Source organism: Toxoplasma gondii, chromosome Ia (genome assembly GCF_000006565.2).
Source record: "Toxoplasma gondii ME49 chromosome Ia, whole genome shotgun sequence".
NCBI classification, from domain to species: Eukaryota; Apicomplexa; class Conoidasida; order Eucoccidiorida; family Sarcocystidae; genus Toxoplasma; species Toxoplasma gondii.
Genome location: NC_031467.1, coordinates 4,757 through 26,728, shown reverse-complemented (window position 1 = coordinate 26,728; position 21,972 = coordinate 4,757). Strand labels below are relative to the sequence as shown.

At 49.2% G+C, this 21,972-nt stretch overlaps 2 protein-coding genes across 2 annotated transcripts; one reads left to right on the top strand and one right to left on the bottom strand.

Moving 5' to 3' along the window:
• Positions 1 to 153: 153 nt before the first annotated feature.
• Positions 154 to 8,208, bottom strand: TGME49_292920 (heat shock protein 75, putative). Its single transcript, XM_002370063.2, has 14 exons — positions 7,320 to 8,208; positions 6,913 to 6,995; positions 6,175 to 6,297; positions 5,686 to 5,951; positions 4,888 to 4,998; positions 4,605 to 4,680; positions 3,757 to 4,020; positions 3,138 to 3,262; positions 2,814 to 2,925; positions 2,573 to 2,674; positions 2,092 to 2,244; positions 1,484 to 1,625; positions 1,105 to 1,202; positions 154 to 813 (listed from the first exon to the last, which is right to left on the bottom strand). Exons 1-14 carry the CDS (start codon positions 7,942 to 7,944, stop codon positions 508 to 510), a joined length of 2,586 nt encoding a protein of 861 aa, XP_002370104.1. The 5' UTR covers positions 7,945 to 8,208; the 3' UTR covers positions 154 to 507.
• Positions 8,209 to 13,004: 4,796 nt separating this feature from the next.
• On the top strand, positions 13,005 to 15,893 carry TGME49_287280 (Toxoplasma gondii family C protein; the record flags this gene model as incomplete). The annotated part of the gene is made up of 4 exons (XM_018782006.1): positions 13,005 to 13,887; positions 15,146 to 15,234; positions 15,419 to 15,425; positions 15,737 to 15,893. Exons 1-4 carry the CDS (start codon positions 13,463 to 13,465, stop codon positions 15,891 to 15,893), a joined length of 678 nt encoding a protein of 225 aa, XP_018638641.1. The 5' UTR covers positions 13,005 to 13,462.
• Positions 15,894 to 21,972: the final 6,079 nt, after the last annotated feature.

Below are 21,972 nucleotides of genomic sequence, written 5' to 3'. Positions count from 1 at the left end.
GATCACATTTGAAAAGATAAACTACGTGTTGTGTGTTTCCATTTGTTCGCCATTTCAAAGCTGTTAGTAGTAAGCCACAAACGGAGGCTACTGTTCGATCATTTGCGTGACGATTGCATCCGTGAATTCCTGTACCAGCTATATCTTCTCAAATGAGTATCAAAAACTTGAGATTCTCCAGAGGCCCGCTTTTGCTAAAGGGTCGCTGCCGAATGGGAGAAGCGACCTCTGGCGAGTTCCACAAAATGACAGCTGATTCACTCGCTGGGATGTCTCTCAGTGGGGATGCCTTATACATACCCTGCATACTGTCAATTCTCGTCACGCACACATGGCAACATACATAAAGGAACCACGTGAAAACACAAAGAAGGAACACACAGCGACAAAAACAAACCACCAATGTTCAACACAGCGAGTCTCATGGGGTTCAACGACCCTCTGGCGTCTTTTAGAAAATTAAATATATAGCTACGATGTCGTTTTAGAAAAACGGAAACAGCGTGATTACGCACTGGCTCCTTCTCGCACGGCAGTCTCCGTCTTCCTCGGCTCAACCTCCGAACCGGCTGTTGAGTCGGTTTGTGCAGATGAAGAATCAGGCTGTGCTTTGTCGTCTTCGGCCACCCCAGTCGGCATTGTGTCGCCTTTGGGAGACGTCAAATCTGCAGCCGCTGTCGCACTTTCGTTGTGGTGGTAAGCATACTGAGCAGTCACTTCGAGCAAATTGTTAAGGCGCTCTAACATAGAGCGCGGATCCTCCATGATACCCGCAGCGATGCACGCGTTGTCGTAGAGCTGCTCGACTAACAGCTACAAGTAACAGGAGAACGTAAGGGTTGACGGATCATGAGACATATTATTAAAATGTGCAAGAACCGAAACTGCTGCACATGCGTACGTGCTCTTCAGCATACCAAAAACAGTCATCCACGTTTGACTATGGATATCCAAAGAACACAAAAAGCCGATTGGCCGCTAGTGCACGCCTTACAAACATAGCTTACAATAGTGGGCTGTATATCTAATATAGTGTGCTTCGAGACCACACCAAAACGCTGTCTGCTCTGGTAGGGGCCCCGGTCGACACCTGTAGTGTCTTACCTTCGCAACATCGCTGTTCGTGCGCTGAAGGTGGTAGAGAGATGTAATCATCTGATGGTGAGGGTTGAGCTCCAAATTAACAGGTAGACTCGCCATTTCTGAAGAGAGTAAAGGAAGAGAAAAAGATGGGTTATCTTCTGCAGGGATAGCGTCGCACCTCTTAATCACAGATAGAGCTCCATCCGGAGCGGCCAATATGTCGATCGACACAGACATTCTATCACTTGTTTGCTCGCTTGGGATTGGGCAGACATGCACAAATGGAATACCATCAATTTCACAGTACGAAAATCGTATGCGGACATCCACGTACCACAGAAATCCTGTGAAAATACACGGGGACAATACGACATTGCCAGAAGGTTGGGCAGGAACTTACTCAGTTGCGCATCAGGTGCCCCCTGAAGGGTGGCCTTCATCATCTTCCGCAGTGTCGACGACAAGAAGCCCGTGACGACTGCAGGTGTCTTAACGAGGCGATCCGAAAACTTTACAGAGGAGACCCGGCTTCCCAGGGTGTTCTGAACATATCAGCGACGACAATGAAAAGTGAACATGGAGCTTTGCCGATAATACAGGACAAAGCAAATGCTCTCTCACTACAATGCGGCCACTTTCACTTATTTCCCTCTGCTGAGAAGAAAAGTATGGACGTGCTTTACAGACATCATTGGAAAAATGAGACAGAACACACAAAACAGCCCCATTCACACGTCAACGATAACAGGGATATTCGGTAGTCATTCCACTTCAGACAAGCAACGGGAGTCAGCTGACCCTTCAACAACTTTCCCCGCTAGACACACAGTCTCCCGCCTAGTCGCCCACGTGATCGCCGCTACAACAGAAGGACTTGCTCATACCTCCACCCCAGCACCGACAGATTTCATAAGAGATATCACCCAGGCGTGGTCCTCCAATACGTACAGAAACTGAAGTGTTAAGGCGTTGCCAACCTCCACTTCATATGCTTAAACAGAGGCTAACCTGAACAAACCTCTCCAGTTCTATTCGATGGTCGCCAACCAGGGCAGGTGTATCCGGCTTTTTGTCCTTCTTTCCCTCCTTGTCCTCCTCAAGCAGCGGCTCGAAGTCCTCCTCTGGAGCATCAATAGCCACAAACTTCTTGTTTTTGAAGGACTGCATGCACACGCAAAAGTACAACCATATTCCCTGTGATACAGCAGTGTTTGGAGAGTGGTGATTAACAATGCCCGTGGCGACGCAGAATACCTCACCCAGCCATGCAAGGGACACGCTTTTGCTCTCCACAGATACGACACTGAAGGACTTCCCTCGATTACATTCGCGGAACTGAAAACATGGAACGGTCTGATGCACGCACATATACGTCATCGACGAAAAAAAAAGCAGTTGTAGAGTTCTTGTATGCGGGTACATCCTGAAAATATCTATGCAGAGCGTCATAAAAGGGAACAGGTATTGAAAATGAGCACGCACCACTTACCTGAGCATTCATTGCTACGAACTCGTCAACATCGTCCATCAAAAGCAGGACGGGTCTCTTCCACTCTCTGAACTGCTCCATATATGGCGATGCCATGGCGGTCTGGAAGAGAAACAAACAAGTCATTCGAAAGCACATACGGACGCGGATGCCTTGCATCTGTGCCACCTGGCGTGGTAGGAATACTGTTGTTGAGATACAGTTTCACCTGTTCAGAAAGAAGTCGAATTTCACTTCTCACCTCACGGCCAGGGCAACAGTAGTAGTATATGTTTTGCTGCTCGGGTTTGACCATCTCGAAATACTTGTCCAGTGAGATCAGTTCGCCAGCTGGCGTTTCTGAAGTTTGAAATCTGAAATTGACAAGCAGATGCAGGACCTTACTGTCGTGCAGTCCACTGTGCATAGCATCTTGCATGATCCTGCAGTTCGCGACACGGTTCACTCAATTTTGTGGTCAATGTTACGACATTGACTTAAAGTTGCTTTCGAGCTCGTCCCTTCCCACATTTTTGCGAGTTCGAATTGCTCTCAAATGATATCAGCTAAAAACCATGTATTTTACCTGAGCAGGTTCAGAAGACTGTCTTTGAACTTGCTCCCATGGTGTGCGTCGTCCAGCACCCCCTCCTTCAGGTGCTGCGCATATCTCCGGTAAAAGTCAAGGTACTTCTCTGGGTTCGACTTAGACTGCAGTATAGAGGGACGCAGTGCGGCACCAACTCAGAAAGGAGCATGAAACAGAACTGCTGACACACGGGATATGAACTCGCGTACAAGCGAAAAAGGAATCAACGCCAACACAAACAAGCAACAACCCACTAGTGGAAGGCTACACGGTCTCGCCGCAAGTGTGTGGTACCACTAGTGTTTCCCCTGCTAGGTATACATACGAAGAAACAAGAACATGCATGCTAGGACAACAGCATCCTACAAGCAGCCCACGGCACACATATGGACCCTCGCAAATCATTAAGACTCTATCTCTCGCAATATGTATAACTGGAATGCATAACACAGCTATTGAATACGTCAGAAGCGCATGCGGCGTCAGCATTGTGCTCAGCTACATAGGGTAACATTTCCCACTTTGTTGTCAACAAATAGAGACGATGGCCTCGGGAGCGACCCCTTTCCCTGATGTCTGCCTAACGATCTAGCCGAACCGGGTTTGCTGATCTTACCTGGTCATCCAGAAATTTCAGAATTCTCCGGACAAGGATCTGGGACAATTTCTCAATGAGAACTGAGTTTTGCATATTTTCTCGGCTGACATTGAGGGGAATATCATCACAATCGATGACACCCTTGACAAATCCAAGCCACTTGGGAATGATATCTGTTGCAGACTTCTTCACCAAAACGCGGCGCGAGTGCAGCGAGACGCCAACTTCATTTGCCGGCTGGAAAAGTCGGCTGGGAGGGTCCTCCGGAATATAAAACACCGCCTGCACAAAACCAGTTGGGCGGCGAGTTCACTTAGGATTGACGACCTAGACAAGATTATCAACGAACCGTAGATGAAGTGCTTTTGACACAATGAGGATTCCTAGTCCGCACACGTACACGAATGCAAGAAAGAAACGAACTTCGAGTGTCAGCAGAAAGCATTCTCACGGAACCAGAAACACTTGCCAATACACGAGTTGTGCGTTTTGGTGTTGTGACGCTGTACGCAATCGTGTTTCCCCTGGGAGAACCTGCGGGCCACAGAGCGTTCTGCTACAGCTCAAATGAATTTCTACAGTTTCAAATGCCGTTCATCCAGCGATGCAGTTTCTATCCCCAGGTTGCTATTGGAACAAAGATGGAGACCTTGTACGAGATTAACTTCAGTCCAGCACAAGCTTTGCGCACATGGAAACGAGCAAGAGGTCCAGTTGCACCTCTTTTAGTGCAAGGAATACAAGTGCCTTCCATTGGTCACCCATACGAATTTGTCTCGAATGTACGAGCATGCAACCTTCACGTTCTGTCTCTCGTGAATAGAAGCGACTTTCTGCATAAGCGCATACATACAAGCAGAGCCTACCTTGATAGAGAGAGGCGCGTCCGTGCGGAACATGATACTGTACATGGGATCACCCCAGGAAGTATTGCTCAAGTACCTGATGCGTAACGAAGACTCCAACAAGACTCAGCCTTGCACCTCTTCCCTGTATCATGAGACGAGTCACGATCGTTTCTCCTCAGTGTGCCCACGTGCCGGCGTATCTTGGCAGAAATCATGAGCGAGCCTAACACTACCCCCTTGAGGTATCCTCCCGTTTCTCAAAAGCATATTGACATTTCATCCAGACTGACTGAGCGCATACCTGAAACACTGCCGATGCTCATCCTCCGTCGCCGATGTTTGAAGCCACAGAGCCTGCTGAGATGTGATCTTTGTGTTTTTCCCATCTTCCTCCTTGACATAGATTGGAAAGCTGAGAAGAATGCACCACAACGGAGGTGAATGACACATGCAGACAGCCTTTTTCAGAAAACAGCTTGATGTGGCTGTTCTCTTGTAGCAGTGTGCTTCGTGCAAAACCAAAGCCATGACAGTCCATCGTTGTTTAGCATATCCAAATATTCAGTCACATATGTTCCTTAGACCATAAGACAAGCCTGCCCGTGCGCAGGGGGGGTTCCCATTACACCAACGGTGTCCTTCAACATGGTCACGTGCTTCATACTTAAAACCCTGTTAGAAATGTAGCAATCTCGCTCGCAGTACGCGTGGAAAACAGCATATGAGCCTAGCTACTGTGTCAAGACATCAATTCACACGCAGCAACCGGCTGGTAGCTTCCTGGGGTGTTCGCTCTTTACAGTTGTTTGCGCAACCGCTGATACAGGAAGCAAGTCTCCCCTCCCTATGTTTGCTGATTTGCTCGCTTATCACTGTGTTCAACTGCTTTGTTGATAGGCCAGGGACTGAGGATGGGCATGTCAGCCCCAAACGACGATTCCCGTCGACTGACAAATCGCCGTGCTGCCTCCTCCGGGAACCTGCCGTTTGTCAGCCAGAACAAGAAGCTGTGTTTTGTCCACGAAGCGATGCTGTACACATCTGCATTCATCCTCCATAGTCAGGTCGTTTCGGCAAGCATGTCGACAGAAAGACTTACTTGACAAAAGAGGAGAACTTTGTAGCGCACTCTTTGACATGGTGAATATTCGAAAATTCAAGACAGTCTTTCTTTAGATGACAAACGATTTTGGTTCCTCTCTTGAGACCGGCTTCGCTCGCCTCTTCCTCGGAAAGCTCCTTGACATTAAACTCTCCTGCACCGTCTGAGCTCCACAAGTAAGCCTTCGCGCCTTCTTCGTGCGCCCGCGTGTAAACATCAACGCGATCAGATACGACAAACGCGGAATAGAAGCCCACGCCGAACTGAGGGGCACGCACACAGTAAAATCAGGTAGAACACGGTTCAGCGCATGAGGACCGTTGGGATATTCTACCAACTCTGACAGCGAAGCAAATGGTCGGATGCATGCCATGCGTACACGGCTACATATTCCTGAGGTTATACAGCTACCTTTTTCCTGTGAAACAAAGTTGTCAAACTTAAAGAAATCGTAAACGAAAGCAAAATACGCAGTCAGGCTCTTACCTGGCCTATGATATCGGCGTTCTTCTCTCCTTGATGCTTCATGAGGAACTCGAGACTCCCAGACTTCGCGATGGTGCCTAGGTGCTCCAGCAGCTCCGCCTTAGTCATTCCAACCCCTGTATCCTGGTAAAGAAACACAGAGAAAAAGAGATGTTGATAGCTTCCACTGGTGAGTGTTTTTCAGTCTACTCAAGAGGTTGCCAGCTAGCGCGGAGTAGTCACACGGTGTACACAAATTTTCTGGTTCATGTTTTTCCTATGTCAACCTGGGTGTGTTTCTACTAAGTCGCCCATAATTCTGCTGGTGTGCTGGCGCCGTTGCCCCCGGACAGGAGTGCGAAGCCGTACAAGAGGTAGTCATCTCGACTAGCTATACAAAACGCCTTCAGAATTAGGAATTTCTGCCTCAGTGTCATGAACGAGTCCCGCAACTCTACCGAAAGGAGCAGAAGCTAAAAGGCAGCGTGGTTACGGATGGTGACGATTGAGTAACTCCCTTTGGGCACGCCACATTTCAGAGTAGATGGTCCTCTTCGCGGAAAAAAAGAACCACTGGTGGAATGACGAGGAACCCGCTTCACGACAACCTCATCCAGTGATACAAGCAAGACTACCAGTAGATGGTGTTCACTCTGACGGGGTGTCAGTTCGCTGACTGCGGCGTCCAATGTCGTCAGTCAATAACGCGGTGCGTAGAGATTTAGAACATGGCAGACGTCTGGCCGAGGGAAGACATACCTGAAGAGTGAACGTTTTGGCAGCTGCATCCGTGCTCAGGTGGATCTCCAAGGCCATAGCTTCACTTCCATCTGCATCGGTCACTGAAGGAAGCGGCAAACACGTAAACATGACAACTGATACGACCAGGTAACACATTCGACCCACGGCGTCATACTATTAACGGCCGAAAGGTGCCCACAGCCGATGCATTTGTATACAAGTCTTCTCTTGCAAGAAGATGGACATGCTGGCACCGCATACAAGCAACTCATCCGATGTGTTTCACCCATCCCGCACGTCGACACATACATTCCATGAGACGGCCCTAGGAAAACATTTCACCCGCCGTAACGCGGTCTCCCCATCCGTTATTGCCAAAAGACGAATGCCCACATTGTTTCTTTTTTTGATGAATATTTGCTCACCTTGAGCAGTTGCCTGAAGAAAACGAAGCTTCTCAAGGGCGTCAGCAGCATTGGAGATCAGCTCGCGGACGAAGACCTCTTTGTCCGTATAGAGCGAGTGAGTGACGATGTGTAGCAGTTTTTTTGTCTCTGCTTTGAAGGTATGAACTTCGCCTTCACTATCGGCGACGCCATCATTCGTTGTGGCGCTCGTTGCATCAGATTTCCCGCCACTTTCTGAACCGTTTTCCCCACTGAAGGTCGCAGTGGCCAGGCCGCGCCCAAAATTGTCGAACAACCCTGCATTAGTGCGCTTCCACCGGATGAAGCAAGCGGGATGGATCGTGGAAACAGGTGGAAAGGCAGAAGAATAGGGAAGAGATGCTTCCGCCTGATGGAAGGAAAATATTGGAGAGGCCGTGGGTGGCATCACCGGGGTCCGCACATTTCCGGAGTCGCCTAATCTAGACGGATTTGGCATTGTCTCCGCTTCCCCATTTTTTTGGATGCACGAAGAAGAAACTATTCTTCTCGAACTCTTTCCACTGCCTTCCTTTATCACGGGGCCCAGAGAAACAGCTGATTTGCCAGGCAGCCTGGTGGTGGCCAACCGTGAGAGCGGATGGCCCACAGAAGGAAGAGACATTTTGACAAACAAACCAACGAAGTCAAATACACTACAAGCGACAAAATAACTGAAACGGAACAGAAACTACGGAGACAGAAAAAGACATTCACGTGCGGATGATATTGAGAAAGAGCCACTTGGTACGTCAAGCTGCGCGGATAGGGAACCGAGGAAGCCACGCCAAAACCGCGTAAATGCGCACGGCCACAACCGCGACGAGTAGAGGAGACGAGAAATAAAATCGCACTTTTCTCCGACTGCGCAGATGTACATTCTTCAACGGAAAACTCTCATCGAAGCAAGGAATGACATCAGAATGTGAGACGAGCTTTAGTTCCGCGCCTGTGGAACAATTATATGGGGATTGCACAGCGGACAGTCGTTCGAGCGCCCGTGTCTCTCCCACTGTGTGGGGTTATTGCCAGTGACACAATTCGGGCCCAGATCTCGTTCCTTTCTAAATCAACAAATCATTTTTCCCCCAGGCTAATGTTGTCTTTCACTTCCATCGAAGGGCTCGTTCAGTGGACACTTTTCTGCATCCTAGATGAACTAGTTCAACATTCTGTGTTAACATCGTCGCCCCAGTTATTGCATTAGTTTCTTGCTTAGTAGTGAAGTTGCGGGAGCACCTTGTTAACACGTTGTAGTGGTCCACTGACAAATCCCGTAACAGCAGTATTTTTTCGAGCGTCCTGCTTTTGCTATCTGTTGCAGGAAGAGCAATCTGCTTCCCGTGATGCTATGTCGTGCAGCAGCTTTCAACTTCACCAGTTAGCTAGGAGACTTGGTGTCTGAATACCAGCGTTCACCGAATAGAATACGAAGCCTCTGCTACTGAAAATCATTGATACATTCCTGGCTAGCGGAGAATGTTGCTTCGTAGTTTGTAGACTGGAATTTAAGAGCGAAGGTAACCACATCAGCAGGCGGGGCGGTGCATTGAGGTTTGTGTCAGTAATCCCTTGCGTTGCTGCAAAAAAAGCATGTGCAAGCGAACTGTAAAAGAGGGTAACGTGGCACTATGAAAGAGTTCACGGGAACATACAACCGCTATGAATGTTGAAGGAATAAAACATTCGTGACCGATTCCAGATCACACATGAAAGTAAAAATATCATGATAGTCAATTTTTTCACCGAGAAATTATTTAATCCTCCTAATGTCAGCGTGATAGCGGTGACAGTGTGATGAATGTGCGTGTGCTCGCCTGGAGTTGGTCATGACGACAGATGACACGACTGTGACAAGTACTAAAAGCCGATCGAACAAGGAAATATTCACTTCACTCCCTGTCAGAGAACTCGAACAATTCAAGGGCGGCCCTCGCACGCGAACAACGGCGTCAAATAAATCTTGGCTCCTGGGAAACTGTGCTTGCATTCGACTGGGAACTGTGATTCCGTTCTGCCGATCAGAGGTGACAGGGTGATCTTGTTACGGTTTTGCGTGTGAGTCGCACTATCTGCTCCTCTGGAACGGCAAGTTGCACTGAGACCTGCTGCCTGCACTGTTTCTGCACCACTTCCGTGATACGGCATTCCATGTCGCATATCTTGGAGTCATTGAACAGCTTGCCTAGCTGCTTCTTGATTTGCTCATGCCAAGTATATACAGAGTGTACTGGGGGTGTCATATAGATGCTGCGCGATGAGGCGATTATACTGCGCCAAAAGCTTACAGAGGACATCTTCTGACAGCGAAAGACAATAGAAACGAGTCAACGCTGAAGCATGATATGAGGACTTTAGTGGGAGGGAACCCATTTAATCCATCTGCGGTGAAGTCGGTTCTTGTGGTGTCGCAGAAATCCTTGACAGACGTGTCCATTGATCATAGCAGTGCCCCACTGATCCGGCATATTCAATATGACACCGGCTATTGCAGCTCCAGGAATGAAGTAATCGTTTTGACTCGGCGGTCAGCGCTGTCCACGCAAGACAGCTGCTTGCGACACGGTGGTCAGTGTCAGTGCTGTGCACCGGAAGCTGGGCAACAGCAGAGTGAGCAGAATGATTGTTGCCCCGTACGGGCAACATAGTATCACCAGTGGCCAGTCAGCAACTTTTGTGATACTGCGGCTTTAATGGTCCTGTTTACGGCTGTAGTTCAAATGAACAAGAAACCGCTGAAATAACGTCCACGTGGAGCCCTGCGGATACACTGACTCGTTTCAATGTCGCCACATAGTGTCGAAACAGCACTACTTTTCGAGATCCATGGAATACACTTTCTAAGGTTCTTCGCCTGGTGTACGGTACATGGGGAGCCCGCACAAATGAACAACACGTTGAGTACCTAAAGCAACGAAGAACAAATTCCTGGCCGATTGACCAGATTCCGTGAAGCCCCCGAACAAGCAACGCATTTGCGTAGTGCGGGTTTAGGATTTAGAGCTCCCTTTTTTACAGTTCTGGGTATAGGGATTTGTTCGGTATAGAGATTTTCAGGGTTTAGAGATTATTTCAGGGTTTAGAGACTATTTCAGGGTTTGGAGATTATTTTCAGGGTTGAGGGTTTTTTAGGGTTGAGGGTTTTTTAGGGTTTAGGGTTTTTTACGGTTTAGGGTTTGGCGAGGCTTTTGAGGTTTCGGGGTTTAGGATTTAATATTTCAGTGTCCCCAAACTCTCAGAAGCGGGCACGGGAGATGCTGGTGGAGAGGTTGCTGACCTCATGGGTGTCTTGTACTGTGCTGACTCTGTTTGGCAACGTGGTTAGTCTGCATGCATGCCAGCAGGTAATACAAATGGCGCGCTACGCGCCGTAATGGACCTTTTGTTTTTCTAGAGGACAGAAGAAACGAGCATGAGATGTGGTATGAACAAGCTTTTGTTGTTCGCTTATTTGGATGTCCAGCGGCGGGTTCTGCGAGTTCCTCTTAAAAATGTTGCTCTACTCTGGTGGATGGTGTGGGTGACAAAAACCGATGTGTGTTTTTGGCACACTAGGAGGGTCCAAGTCAGCTTTTGATAGAAGTAATTCAGGACGTTTTGTAGAGCTAGATGTGGAGGAATAAAAAGAAACTTGGTTGAACGTTTAGATCCTAATTTTTCTGATTATGGGTATTTCAACTGATCAATTTGAATTAGTATGAGACTTGATTTTTATTTAGTTTATAACATGCTGAAAGGAAAGTGGCATACTTAAATCGATGTAGAAAAAACAACAAAAAACTAGCGTTTTTTAACAAGTTTAAGATAGTACTAAAATTACTTTCGTGACGTTGGAGCGGTGCGGCGTCGTGAATAATTCTTGCCTCTCGCGTCATCTCTGTAGACAACGATTGAATCGGAGGGTACGTGCAACAGCCGATGATAGACGTGTAGGAAATTTCGGGACATGGTTCTACAGCGGTTGATGATGGTAGGGGACCGTGAGCGGTCGCTGGAGGTGACGACTCTAAACCAACACTTAACAGATAAACGACGTGTCAGCAAGGGGGGTTCTGCATCGGTTCTAGAGGTGTATAGAAGGCTCGGAGTTGGAGGGAGGTGCGTGGGACTTTCGTAACTCCTCATGCTCTTTCTGAGCTGGCACCTGCTTGCCGGCTGTAAATGGGAGTTGTTTTTCAAGACCGATGCCGTGCTTCGTCTTCCTTTACTACAGATTCCCATCTCTCTCTTCTACCTCCTTCCGGGGCGCTGGTCACGTTTCGAGTTTCTCTTTTCCCGTGCCTCACTCCAGTGAGCAGAGAGGCTGGATGCCATCTGCAGGAAACCATCGACGGATTTACCTGGTGGGGTCAAGCTCAATCATGGCCAGCATGATATGCAGCGGATAAACACCTGTGTGTCGTTATTGGTTCAGCCATAAAGAAGAGAGGAAAATACACGCGCCATCGTCATACATGTCTACTGCGCAGTCAGAGGACAACTGCGCTAAGAGCAGCCAAACCGTATTTTCTAAGGACCATGAATGATTATTGCATTATCGATGTCTAAGGTGCCTGCTATCTTGTATCTCTTGCAAGTGTCCATTGAACATTCTCTAGAGATGGGTATTGCTCTGCGAGCTTCTCGCAGCAGAACCCTTCTATTTCTCGCTACGTTTGCCAGCAATGAAAAAACCGGCATTCGAGACATTGAGCTTACAAGACTTCGAGAGACGTTAGACCAATGAAGGTTCGCGTCGCGGCCAGATTTGCAAATGACTTCCTTTTCCATGATCATGCTTCGATTTCAAAGAGCTTCTTCCTTTTGAACCCTGTCGGACGTTCTGGACAGGACTGCTCGGCAGCTACTCGCTCGTGCAGTAAGCCAGAAGACATTTTCGAGTAACGGTATCGTGTTGGATTGATGATGGCAGTAAGTCCCCGAACACAGTTACCACCAAGGGTGAAGGCCCCTTTACCTACCACGGACGGTGCTACACACTGAATTATCGTCGTTCACACGTGCTCCATTAAGATTGCATTTAATCGTATCCAGGATAAGCGTGTGAACGCAATGCAGCTCAACCGTCAATTAGAGAAGAAAATAAGCCACCATCCGTGGACCTCCAGCAGGCATTCACGGTAGTTGTAATATCTGTCGAGGTTCAAAAAGAATATTTGAACCTGAATATCACTAACTGGATACAAAGGCATCTAGCTATCTCAGTCACCATATTTAGACTGAAATGCATTTTAGTGAGTGCAGTTATACTGCACAGGTTCAGCGCAGTGACGTCCTGCTTCCGCATTTCGACTAGCGTTTTGCTTTAGGCGATAACCGCTTAATCATGCCATCAAGTGACACCCATTGGGCGAAAGCTAGCATGTAAGTATGGGGGGTGGGGGCGCTATGAAACGTCCTCTGAGTATAACTGACGTCCTTGGTAAGAAAAATGCCTCTACAACTCTATGAAACAAAGTGACTACGGTGGATTGCGGTAGACAAAGGACCTGTGTTTTTTTCTGTTCACATGGACCCGCTGCCACCATGTTGCGCCGGACTGCAGACAGTTTCAGATCGCTGCTACCTTTGTCCGTCGGCTGTCTTTATTCTCTGGAGGATATCTAATTTTCCTTTTTTCTGTCGCTGGCCGGAGGACAGCACGTGTCTTCTGCACGAATGTGTTTGCCCGGAGATAAGGGTCCACGGGGTCTTAGCGTCGTAGCTGCATGGCGGACGGCGCAAACTCTGCACGCATTCTACTGAAGAAGGAACTGCATGCATATTGGAGAGAGCTGTTCGTCTGGAAACTAAACGCATGTGCCTTAACTGCCTTCAAAAGAGCTCCGCAATTCTATACGCATAAATAGAGATGGCAGACGGAGTCAGTCAGTTTGACTCAAGCCATCGTAGGTAACGTTGTCGGCGGAGAATCCGTTCATGAATTGAAAAACGGAGAACACTTCCCTGGTGAGGCAGCGTTAGTCCCCCGTGTGTCTCTACGGATAGCCGTACAATCTTCCCGCGGATTCTATACCGTTTTCTGGATCAAGCAGGAATTTGTGATTGTTGTCCCTTCGTCTTGATGAGGTTCATCCCAAACGGTGAAGCATACATCCAGGAGGGTCGTCGCATCTGGGGGGTTGACTGGCGGTGAGAAGAGAATGATGCATTTGATTCAGAAGAAATGTCCGGGGTTCCCCCCCGGTTTCCAGCTCCCCTGTCGACTGAAGGCGAGACGTGGGCGGCTATTCCGTCATGAGTCGTGCACAATGCTGTTCTCGGTTGCACTGTGCCTGACGGCTCTTGCGTCCTTCGTTCCTTTCGAGTGCTCTACACGTCGGATGCGCACAGCATGGGCGAACTCCGTTCTGGGTCTTGAGACGGATCCTGAAAGGGGTGGTACGTACAGCGGTGCTACAGAAAGAGACGGCGGTGCTACAGGAGTAAATGACACATCTCTCGACATGGTGCGTGATACAAATGCCGAAACACCATTGGGAGAACGGAGCAAACGTCCAAGCGTCGCCGCGCGTCTTTCAAAGGTACAACTCTCCGGACAACGTCGTCGAATAGTGGCTTCTGGAATGTGAGTCAAAACGCAGCTTTGGAACGGATCGACGTCAATGCTGCCCGTGCTTGGCGGGCTCTTGAACGCGGCTGCAGTAAGAAGGACGTCTCGAGTGATAAAACACGCAAGAACTACGTAGCATTCATTGATGGATCATTTGTCGACCTCATGGAGGCGCCCGCTGGCATCGTTCATCGTTCATTATCGATTTATAGACGTATCCGCAACGTCTTTCTCAAAAACGGCAGAAAGCGTTTCCTGGTGTATCTCCTTCGAGGAAGAGGGATCCGTAAAGCGCGCGTGAAGTCTGCTCGGGCGGTTGCGGCAGAACGGCCAATTTCTCTACCGTTCCGGCTACGTAGAAGGCAGGCAGCCAGCGTTTCTGTAGATATTTGTTTATGATGTCCTGAAGCGAACGGGTTCAACCAAGATACCGATGAGAAAGTGAAGAAGATACCATGTCTTTCCAATTCCTAGGGGAGCTAAGGGAACCGCTACTATGTCGAGCATTCGCCTCGTCCCATTCCGGTTCGGTTTCCGCGGCGCTGGCTCTACGACGAATCATACCAGTTGACAAATCATGGTTTTTTCATAAAGATGGCAAATCAGTGCCACACAGACGCTGCCCACGCTGCTGATACAGCGGACAGAGAAATGAAGCCCGCGGTATGGTTGCTGGCTAATGCAAACCATTTTGTTAAGCTTTACCTCACGAATCCATGGGCGCGTGTTGCTTGGATCATTCTCACTCTGTGCAGCTTCTCGGTGTGGCATCCCTGCAGGGGGATGTTGCAGACACAGTGGAGTAGAATGGGCAGATATGTCCGAGGTACTCGATTTGCGCCGCAGCCCCCAGAATAGTATTTCTACTGGCGAAGCGTGAAAAAAGTGGCTCGCAAGGGAATGCAAACACCGTCAAACTACCCTTGTCTGGAACAAACTCTCTCCCCGGACTTGTGTCTTCTGTTATCCAAACACTCCTCTGGAGCCCTGAGTTTCCTAGCGATGAAGCAGTCGGATTAAACCTTCGGAACTGTCACCCGTTGTCGATGTTCTATGGTGTCATATCTACTTCTGAATCGCTGTTGCCTGGGCAGCAACGTGGTTTGCAAATTCGTAGCGCGAGGCAGTCGCTTCAGTGTATGTCACGAAAAGAAGTATTGTTGCCACGCGAATGTCGACGGGCAACGACGCAAGGGGGACAGCTCTGTCTGTCATGTTGTGTAGATGTCCTCATCGGTTTTTGTTTGTTTCTCATGCGGGCGTAATTTTACAGCCTTGCAAGCGTCGTGCTTGCTGTCCTCCTCGGCACCATCTTTCTCAACTCGGGCAGAAATTTGCGTAAAGCAACTACGCCAGCTTCAAGTAAGCCATCAACTGTATGTCTCGTGAACGCTCGGAAAACCCCTAAACGTGTACCGGAAGCGATGTTACGGTGAGGGCCGTGCTGCATTCTGCTTCAGTGGTTCAGAGTCACAAATGCTCTAGATACTCTTGGGCCATCAAACGTATAGCGTTCGTTTGATTTTCCTTTGCCCTATACACTCAGGCGCGGCGTAAGTTACGGACGGCACCACCACGCTAGTCTAGCAACTCCACATCTCCACACACATTTTCAGACGGAGTGCAAGCCGTACGGTTGCCATTTACCCTGATTGCTGTGGCGGTTGCTAAACTTCTTTTCTGTAGTTTGATGCCAGATAGCGACGTCTGTTGGGAGTAGTGCGCATGCAGATCGCCATGCATGATGATGGACGGCTGGAAGCACAGGGGCTCGATATTCGCCGGTCACTTCGCACCATTCACGCTCGTGAGGGCTTGCACCTCATGTGTGTTGTTCCCATCTTCATGGATCCGTCTCCACCAGACTGCAGGTAAGCACCACCGGCTTGCAGAAGCGAGTCTGTTTTGCCGATTCAGAAGGAGACATGATTGAATCACTTTTCCGGAGGACCTCTTGTTCTTCTGTCCTTGGCGATATGAAGCGAGAGAGATTTCGCCGGTTAGGGCTCGGCGAGAATTGATATTGTCTGATTCTGAGGGCACAAGGTAAGATAGTGCTTTCGATATTGGAGCAGTCGCATGTGAAGGAATTCTCTGCTGCACACGGCGCTTTCCTCCAGCTAGATTCACGAAATGCTTCTATCACGTGTCCACTGTTTCTCCCCGTCGAATCTGACTGTTGCAGTGGAGTTCTTGACGTCAGGGTGAGGGTGCCGAGTAGGGGCAGCAGTCCCATGGGCGGATTGGATGCAAGTGATCATTCTGTTGTCCCGTTGGGCGCCTGACCCAGGCCTCGAATCCTTAAGTCGAGGTTGCCATCGTGGAAGTCCTTGATACGAGCAGAGGCTGTAATACCTCCGGCGACTTTTTGCTCCTGTGAACAGTGAACCCGTGCTTGCATTTATGATTTCATATGCTGATTCAAACTGTTGGCATTTGTAGCGGACTCATCCGAACGAGACAATGCTCCAACAATGAGTTTAGATCGATCGACTTTAAATAAGCAGTAAACTGACCTGGATGCTTGCATCTGCGACGATTTGCAAGCTTGCCGACATCATACCACAGTGACATCAACATGTTCCGGCAGGAGTTTCTCTTAAGAGCTGGTTTCAACCTTTTGGGAGACAAGGTGGTATCGGCCTCGTGGAGCGTCTTTAGCATACTTGGGTGACCAGCTCGGCTTCTGCGGCGGCCTTGAGTGTTACCATGTGGTGCCAGCGAGTTCGATCGCAGCGGCCATTGCCTGAAAAATGGATGACAACCACGTGCTAAGGTGTTCGTTCGGTGGAATGCTAGTCTTTCCACCAGTCACTGAACGAGCACAAACAACGAGCCTCAGCATTCATTTTAATGCTGCGCACATTGGTCCGGCAACATCACTGCAGAAAGTCGTGGACGCACATAAAACAAAGCTGCTTTACGGGTCGGAACCGAACGAATCTTCGCTGCCAGAGATGAAGAGAGATATGTCGCTGCTGCGGACGACATGGTAGGATTCGTGACTGTAGTTTACATTTTGTTGTATACTCGGCAACTCCCCCAAGGTAGTTACATCCTCCTTGTGCGTGAACTATCACTCCACTATTCATGTGTTGTGAGCGTCCTCAGGCTCTCAGACTAGAGAAAAGAACCGACGTGCTCGTGAGTACTCTTTCTGCGGTGGCGAGGCGTATCGTCTCTCAGCAGACGTTTGAACGATATAAGGGGCCGCGCTTACTGATTGAACTGCTGTGCATGCCACTGGAAGATATTAAGCTGCGTACCACTTTTTGTTTAGCTGTTTCGTATTCATAGAGTGCTGGTTCGGCCTACGACAGAGAACGACTACCATGTGAAAGTGGAGGTGCCGGGAACTGGACGGGGGCGACAACATTCGTACTGTACTGCCTCGACGGTGCTTTCAAGTGCTGCTTGTTTTTCGGGAACGATGTGATTGATGCAGTCTGGGAGATTCTACGAGCACTGCCTGATTGCTGTGCGCGTTTCTAGTGCTGTCTTAACTGGTTCTCGCGTGTCGGTGAGAATCACGCGGTTAGCTCATAGGGACTGGGTGGACTGGGTTTTAGAGGACAGAGCCGTTTTTTCCCCAGGCTTTGTCGCCTGCAGAGGTCTCCTCTCGCTTTTTTCTGCCGAGATATCAGATTTCTTAGGGACATAAGATTGTCTCAGGCGTCAGCGATGGTGTCTTTATCAAATGCTGTCTCACACTGGCTTCGTCCCCGAGGAGGACGTATGGTCGGTTAATTGAGTTGTACTATATGCCAGTTGATAACTCTTTGTTGTGTCCGTTCATGGTGTCGCATCGGGGTAAGTCGCCTGGTTTAGGCGGACGACAGCAACCCCTCCGCTACTTGCCGCAATGCGCGGTCCCGTAGACAACGCCTAAATCCGTGTTAAGGCGCAAACGAGCATAGGTAGAGGCGTGTGCCCAGTTTCCCGAGGCGTCTGCCAGTCCCCGGAACTGATGGGCAGCATGTTCAAGCTCAAAACTTCCTCAGAACTGAGAGACGTTTTTGTTTGCGTGCAGGCTATCAATCAAAATGATCCAATGATGGTGAGTGCTGACACATGCCTCCTGTGGCACTTGATGACTTAAGTTCGCCTGAGAACCGCGTGACAGAAGGACTCTGCGGGAGTGCATGAGTTTGTCCAACAGAGTGTGGTCCAACATCGATTCCATGACAGAGGAACTGGCGTCGCCTCGTAGTGAAACACTACATGAGGGTTTATCAGGGCGCCCAGTCTTGACAGAAAAAAAAGGAAGCATCCTTATGGATATGGCGTGTTTTCAATATGCTTGTAGACCACTGATTCTATCCTGGAAGGAAACAGACACAAGAAGACATTGCCATAATCTGGTGATGCCGCTGAGAAGTGACGCAGCATTATTGCCGTTATATGAAAACTGGACGGCTCACACGAAGACAAAAAAAGGGAGACTTCACAGGCTTCAGTCGACGTAGAGATAGTATTTCGGTTACAATTTGACCACACAAAAACACTTTTCAAAAGGCCCACATCTGCAAGTTTTGTTATTGCTGTGTGCATGCACGTTTCTGGTTCGTGTGCGCGACAGTGCTCACAGCCGCAGATAGCAAGAGTTATTCACCACTCTTCTCGTCCCGGACCTTTTTTCGCTGTTCAGCTACACAAATTTTCGTGTTGACCTTCATTCCTGGTGCAAACGCCCTCCATGAAGTGTCTGAATGCCCTTCATATTCGGATTCCGTGTGTATGAACAGCAGAAGCTCGTGAGCACTTCCATGAATATGTCGGATTCTCTGATGTGTTGTGATGCGCCTACTTTTCTCTCCGGATACGGAATTCAAACACGGGCGTTCGGGTGGCTTCGTGATTACAAGCTAAGGTCTGTGCTGCAGAAGGGGCGGTGTCATGGATCGGCAACTTTGGTGGGAGACCTGTGCGTGACCGGAGATTATGCACGTTACCTCATGCACAGGCTTATACGAGAGTGGTCCCACGGGTGGATGTTGCATACTTGAGTCCGACATTCACTTTACGACAAGAAGAAGACCTGGCAGACCTTTCCTATGGTGTGATGCGCGCAGAAATTCCACTGAGGAGCGCGCTACCAACCCTGGCGCTGACTGTGCTGTTCTGCCATGTGCAGGTGGTTGCTGGACTAGCAACCATTGTCATTGGTATTGCGCTCGTGAGTTTGCATTGCAAATTGGAGAACCTTAGTGAGCACATCGTTCAGAGTTAAAGGAAGCATTCGTCCGTTTCTGCAGAGACTTGCGAGTCGTCGCACTCACCTGCGGTTCTCACACAAGCGAGTCTTTCGCACCTTATCTACATTTCGAACGGTCAGCGTGAATCAACAGAAACAGTTTGTCCGCTGAGCTCCTACACGTGCCTCGTCTCTCTGGGTGTGCAATCACGGGATAGCCCATTTCTACAGCACTCGTGCGTCATTCCACACAGGATCAACTCTCGTTTCCGGTCTAGACAACTGCAGGAGCTACCGAAGAATGTGCGACTCGGGGATCCCTTTCATGCGTTATATTGCAGTATCTGATGACAGTAAGCGGGAAATGCGGAAAGGTCGGTAGCCGTAAATGTCTGTGGCCCAGACGTATATGACGAAGGCAGAGCCTTCTGCCGTGAGAGATTCAGACCACGTTTACAAGGCGTTGGTACAGTGTCACTAGCTGATCAGCCTCTGAGTATGAAACCTACTGAGAATTCGAGTCACGTGAACGAACATGCACACGAATACGAAAGAGGCTGTTGGAGCATGCGACGTTTTAAATTCCCATCCTGCTGCTACTTCTCTAACTAGATAAGTAACGCACTTCGCTTCGACGGTCTGGTGATAGAGCCCTGCCAGATACATCTTCGAGCACCGTGTACCAGATGCTTAATTTTCGGCGAAATTCGTTTGCTTGTTGGTAGACTCCTGGAGACGCCTTAACGCTCTGTTGATGCTCCGACGTACCAATTTATTCCTCCCACGACAGAGCAAGACTCGAGTGACCACCAAGGAATGTGCCAGTGTCTTGAACAGTGGCGCCACAAGCAGTGAATCTTTTCCAGAGGACGAATATTGTACGCCGCGTACCGTAAGGAATCGGTACACACGTCTGAGATGTACGCCGAATAAAACCTGAGAATGGAGCTGATGGCGTCGACTGCAAATGTCGGTGCAGATCCTCTCGTCGGCTGAGCCGTCTGACGTCCGCCCCAAAAGCGCTCGGACTCTGAAAATACAACACAGAGTCTTGATGGTGATGCAACGGTGGGGTTAGGCGGTTTTTGCTCGTTGTTGATGTGCGGTTGACTTCTGAGAAGTGCCAATCACTGCGAATGTGTCGGTGGATCATACAGCTGGAAAAAGCGCAGCAGGATCCGTGCACATAATTCTGCACGGCTGATAGAAGCTATGCATTTAGGAGACTGCTGCGTGCCAGTAGATGATGCTGTTCAGAGGCGACAACGTGAGTTAAATGACGCGTGAGAGGGTGTGTCCAAAAATGCCTGTTTTTGTGCAGCTTAGGAGAGTGAGTATTTTTCCGGGTTTCGTGTACATCGTGGAACCCATCCCTCATGATGAGGTTGGTGAGATGGCTCCTGAAAAGGATCGTCGAGTATCACGAGAAGCGAACTGAGATGAGTTGCGTCCACTCCAAGCAGCGATAGGAAACACCCTTTCAGCCGTCAGCGCTATCCAGCTTCACCGGTCGCCCCTATGGTACGCCCTCATGCGCCACGACGTTGCGTGAGACTCCTATCACCGTAGAGACGGAACTGTTGACAGGGTACGATGCAGCGTGTCAACACAAAGAAGACTGAGTCTAGCTTTTCGAGAGTGTTAGGCAAAGAAGTGCTTATCGCGAGAGCGCCCAGACGTATCAACCGCTGCGAGTTCTGTGCCCAAGCACTTGAGACGCGTCATAAGAAAGAATTCCCTCTTCTGTAAAATATGCTGCACGGTGATATGAACGTGCAAGACTTCGAGTAATTCAGGTGAGTCTGTGCATTCCATAGGTGCCTCAGGTAAGTGCATTTGGCCTATGATCTACCTTGGCAGTCCGCCAAGGTTCTGGGAGATACGGAGAGAAAATCGCCTGTAGTGGTAAGAGTGTGAAGGTTGGTTGTGAGGGTGAAAGGAAGTGGGGAGAAACAGTGGTCAAATGAAAAGTGTCTCCGGTCATCCCCTTCTCAAAGGGCAATTCCATCGCGATGTTAAGGTGCATTGCGGGAGCTTTGCAGTCACGGATAGTGAGTCTCCACGTAACGCATTGTCTCATTACATCTGTTTGTTGGCGATCTGCACTGGCATATTTAAGGGAAGGCACCCCCAGACACAACGGACGACCACGCGAATATGAATTTGTTGTGCAAGCGTTGCCGACTCACGAGTGCACGTGACATGGGGGCTGAAGATATAACATAGAATGAGCAAGCGGGCGGGTGTGCACGCGTGCTTGGATGGGAGCCCGTTCAGAGTTCGACAATCTTGTGTGCAGTGTTCCCGCGTTCTGGAGACGACAGGCTGGTGGAGGAGCGATATGCAAAATAACTGATAACGCGGTCAGCAGTGTCGGACGACTCCTCACAGTTGGAGAGATGGGTTTGCAGTCTAGGTAAGAACCTTCACTCGAATCCTTGTTGCATTGGCATTCGTTGGGGTGCTTTAGGGGTATCCCCTTTTACAGCCTGTAAGCATTTGACTTCTAGTTGTCTCGGAAGCGTGATAACTCGTTTCAACGTTGCATCTTGTCGTTGCCCGAGTAGGGTTCTATCAAGATGCGTATTGGGATAGGGTGAGGCAAAAATAATAGGGCGTGCCTGTGACCAACAATGGTCAAGTCAAAATTTTAAAGTGATAGCCTGAAATACAGAGTCCTTCACACACGCGGGGCAAGCACCACGTTAAACATAAAATGCCCGCGTATGGAGCGAGCCGCTGGATTCAGAATTAGTTGGCTTATCCTACCAAACGTACCTCGAGTGCAGATACAGGCGCAGAATCATGATGTGCATGAAACGTGCCCGATCGGAACAGCGGGAACGACGGCTGCGGGGGCAAAATATAAGTGTTTCCCCGTGTGGTGGACTCATAACATCTCTAAC

Bases quoted from the DNA above. Each gene is read 5' to 3' on its own strand.
- TGME49_292920 (XM_002370063.2), bottom strand. From the start codon at position 7,944: ATGTCTCTTCCTTCTGTGGGCCATCCGCTCTCACGGTTGGCCACCACC. The intron at 4,999-5,685 runs GTAAGTCTTTCT...CATTCTTCTCAG, and splicing joins AAGTTCTCCTCTTTTGTCAA to CTTTCCAATCTATGTCAAGG. The intron at 1,626-2,091 runs GTTAGCCTCTGT...TGATATGTTCAG, and splicing joins AACTGGAGAGGTTTGTTCAG to AACACCCTGGGAAGCCGGGT.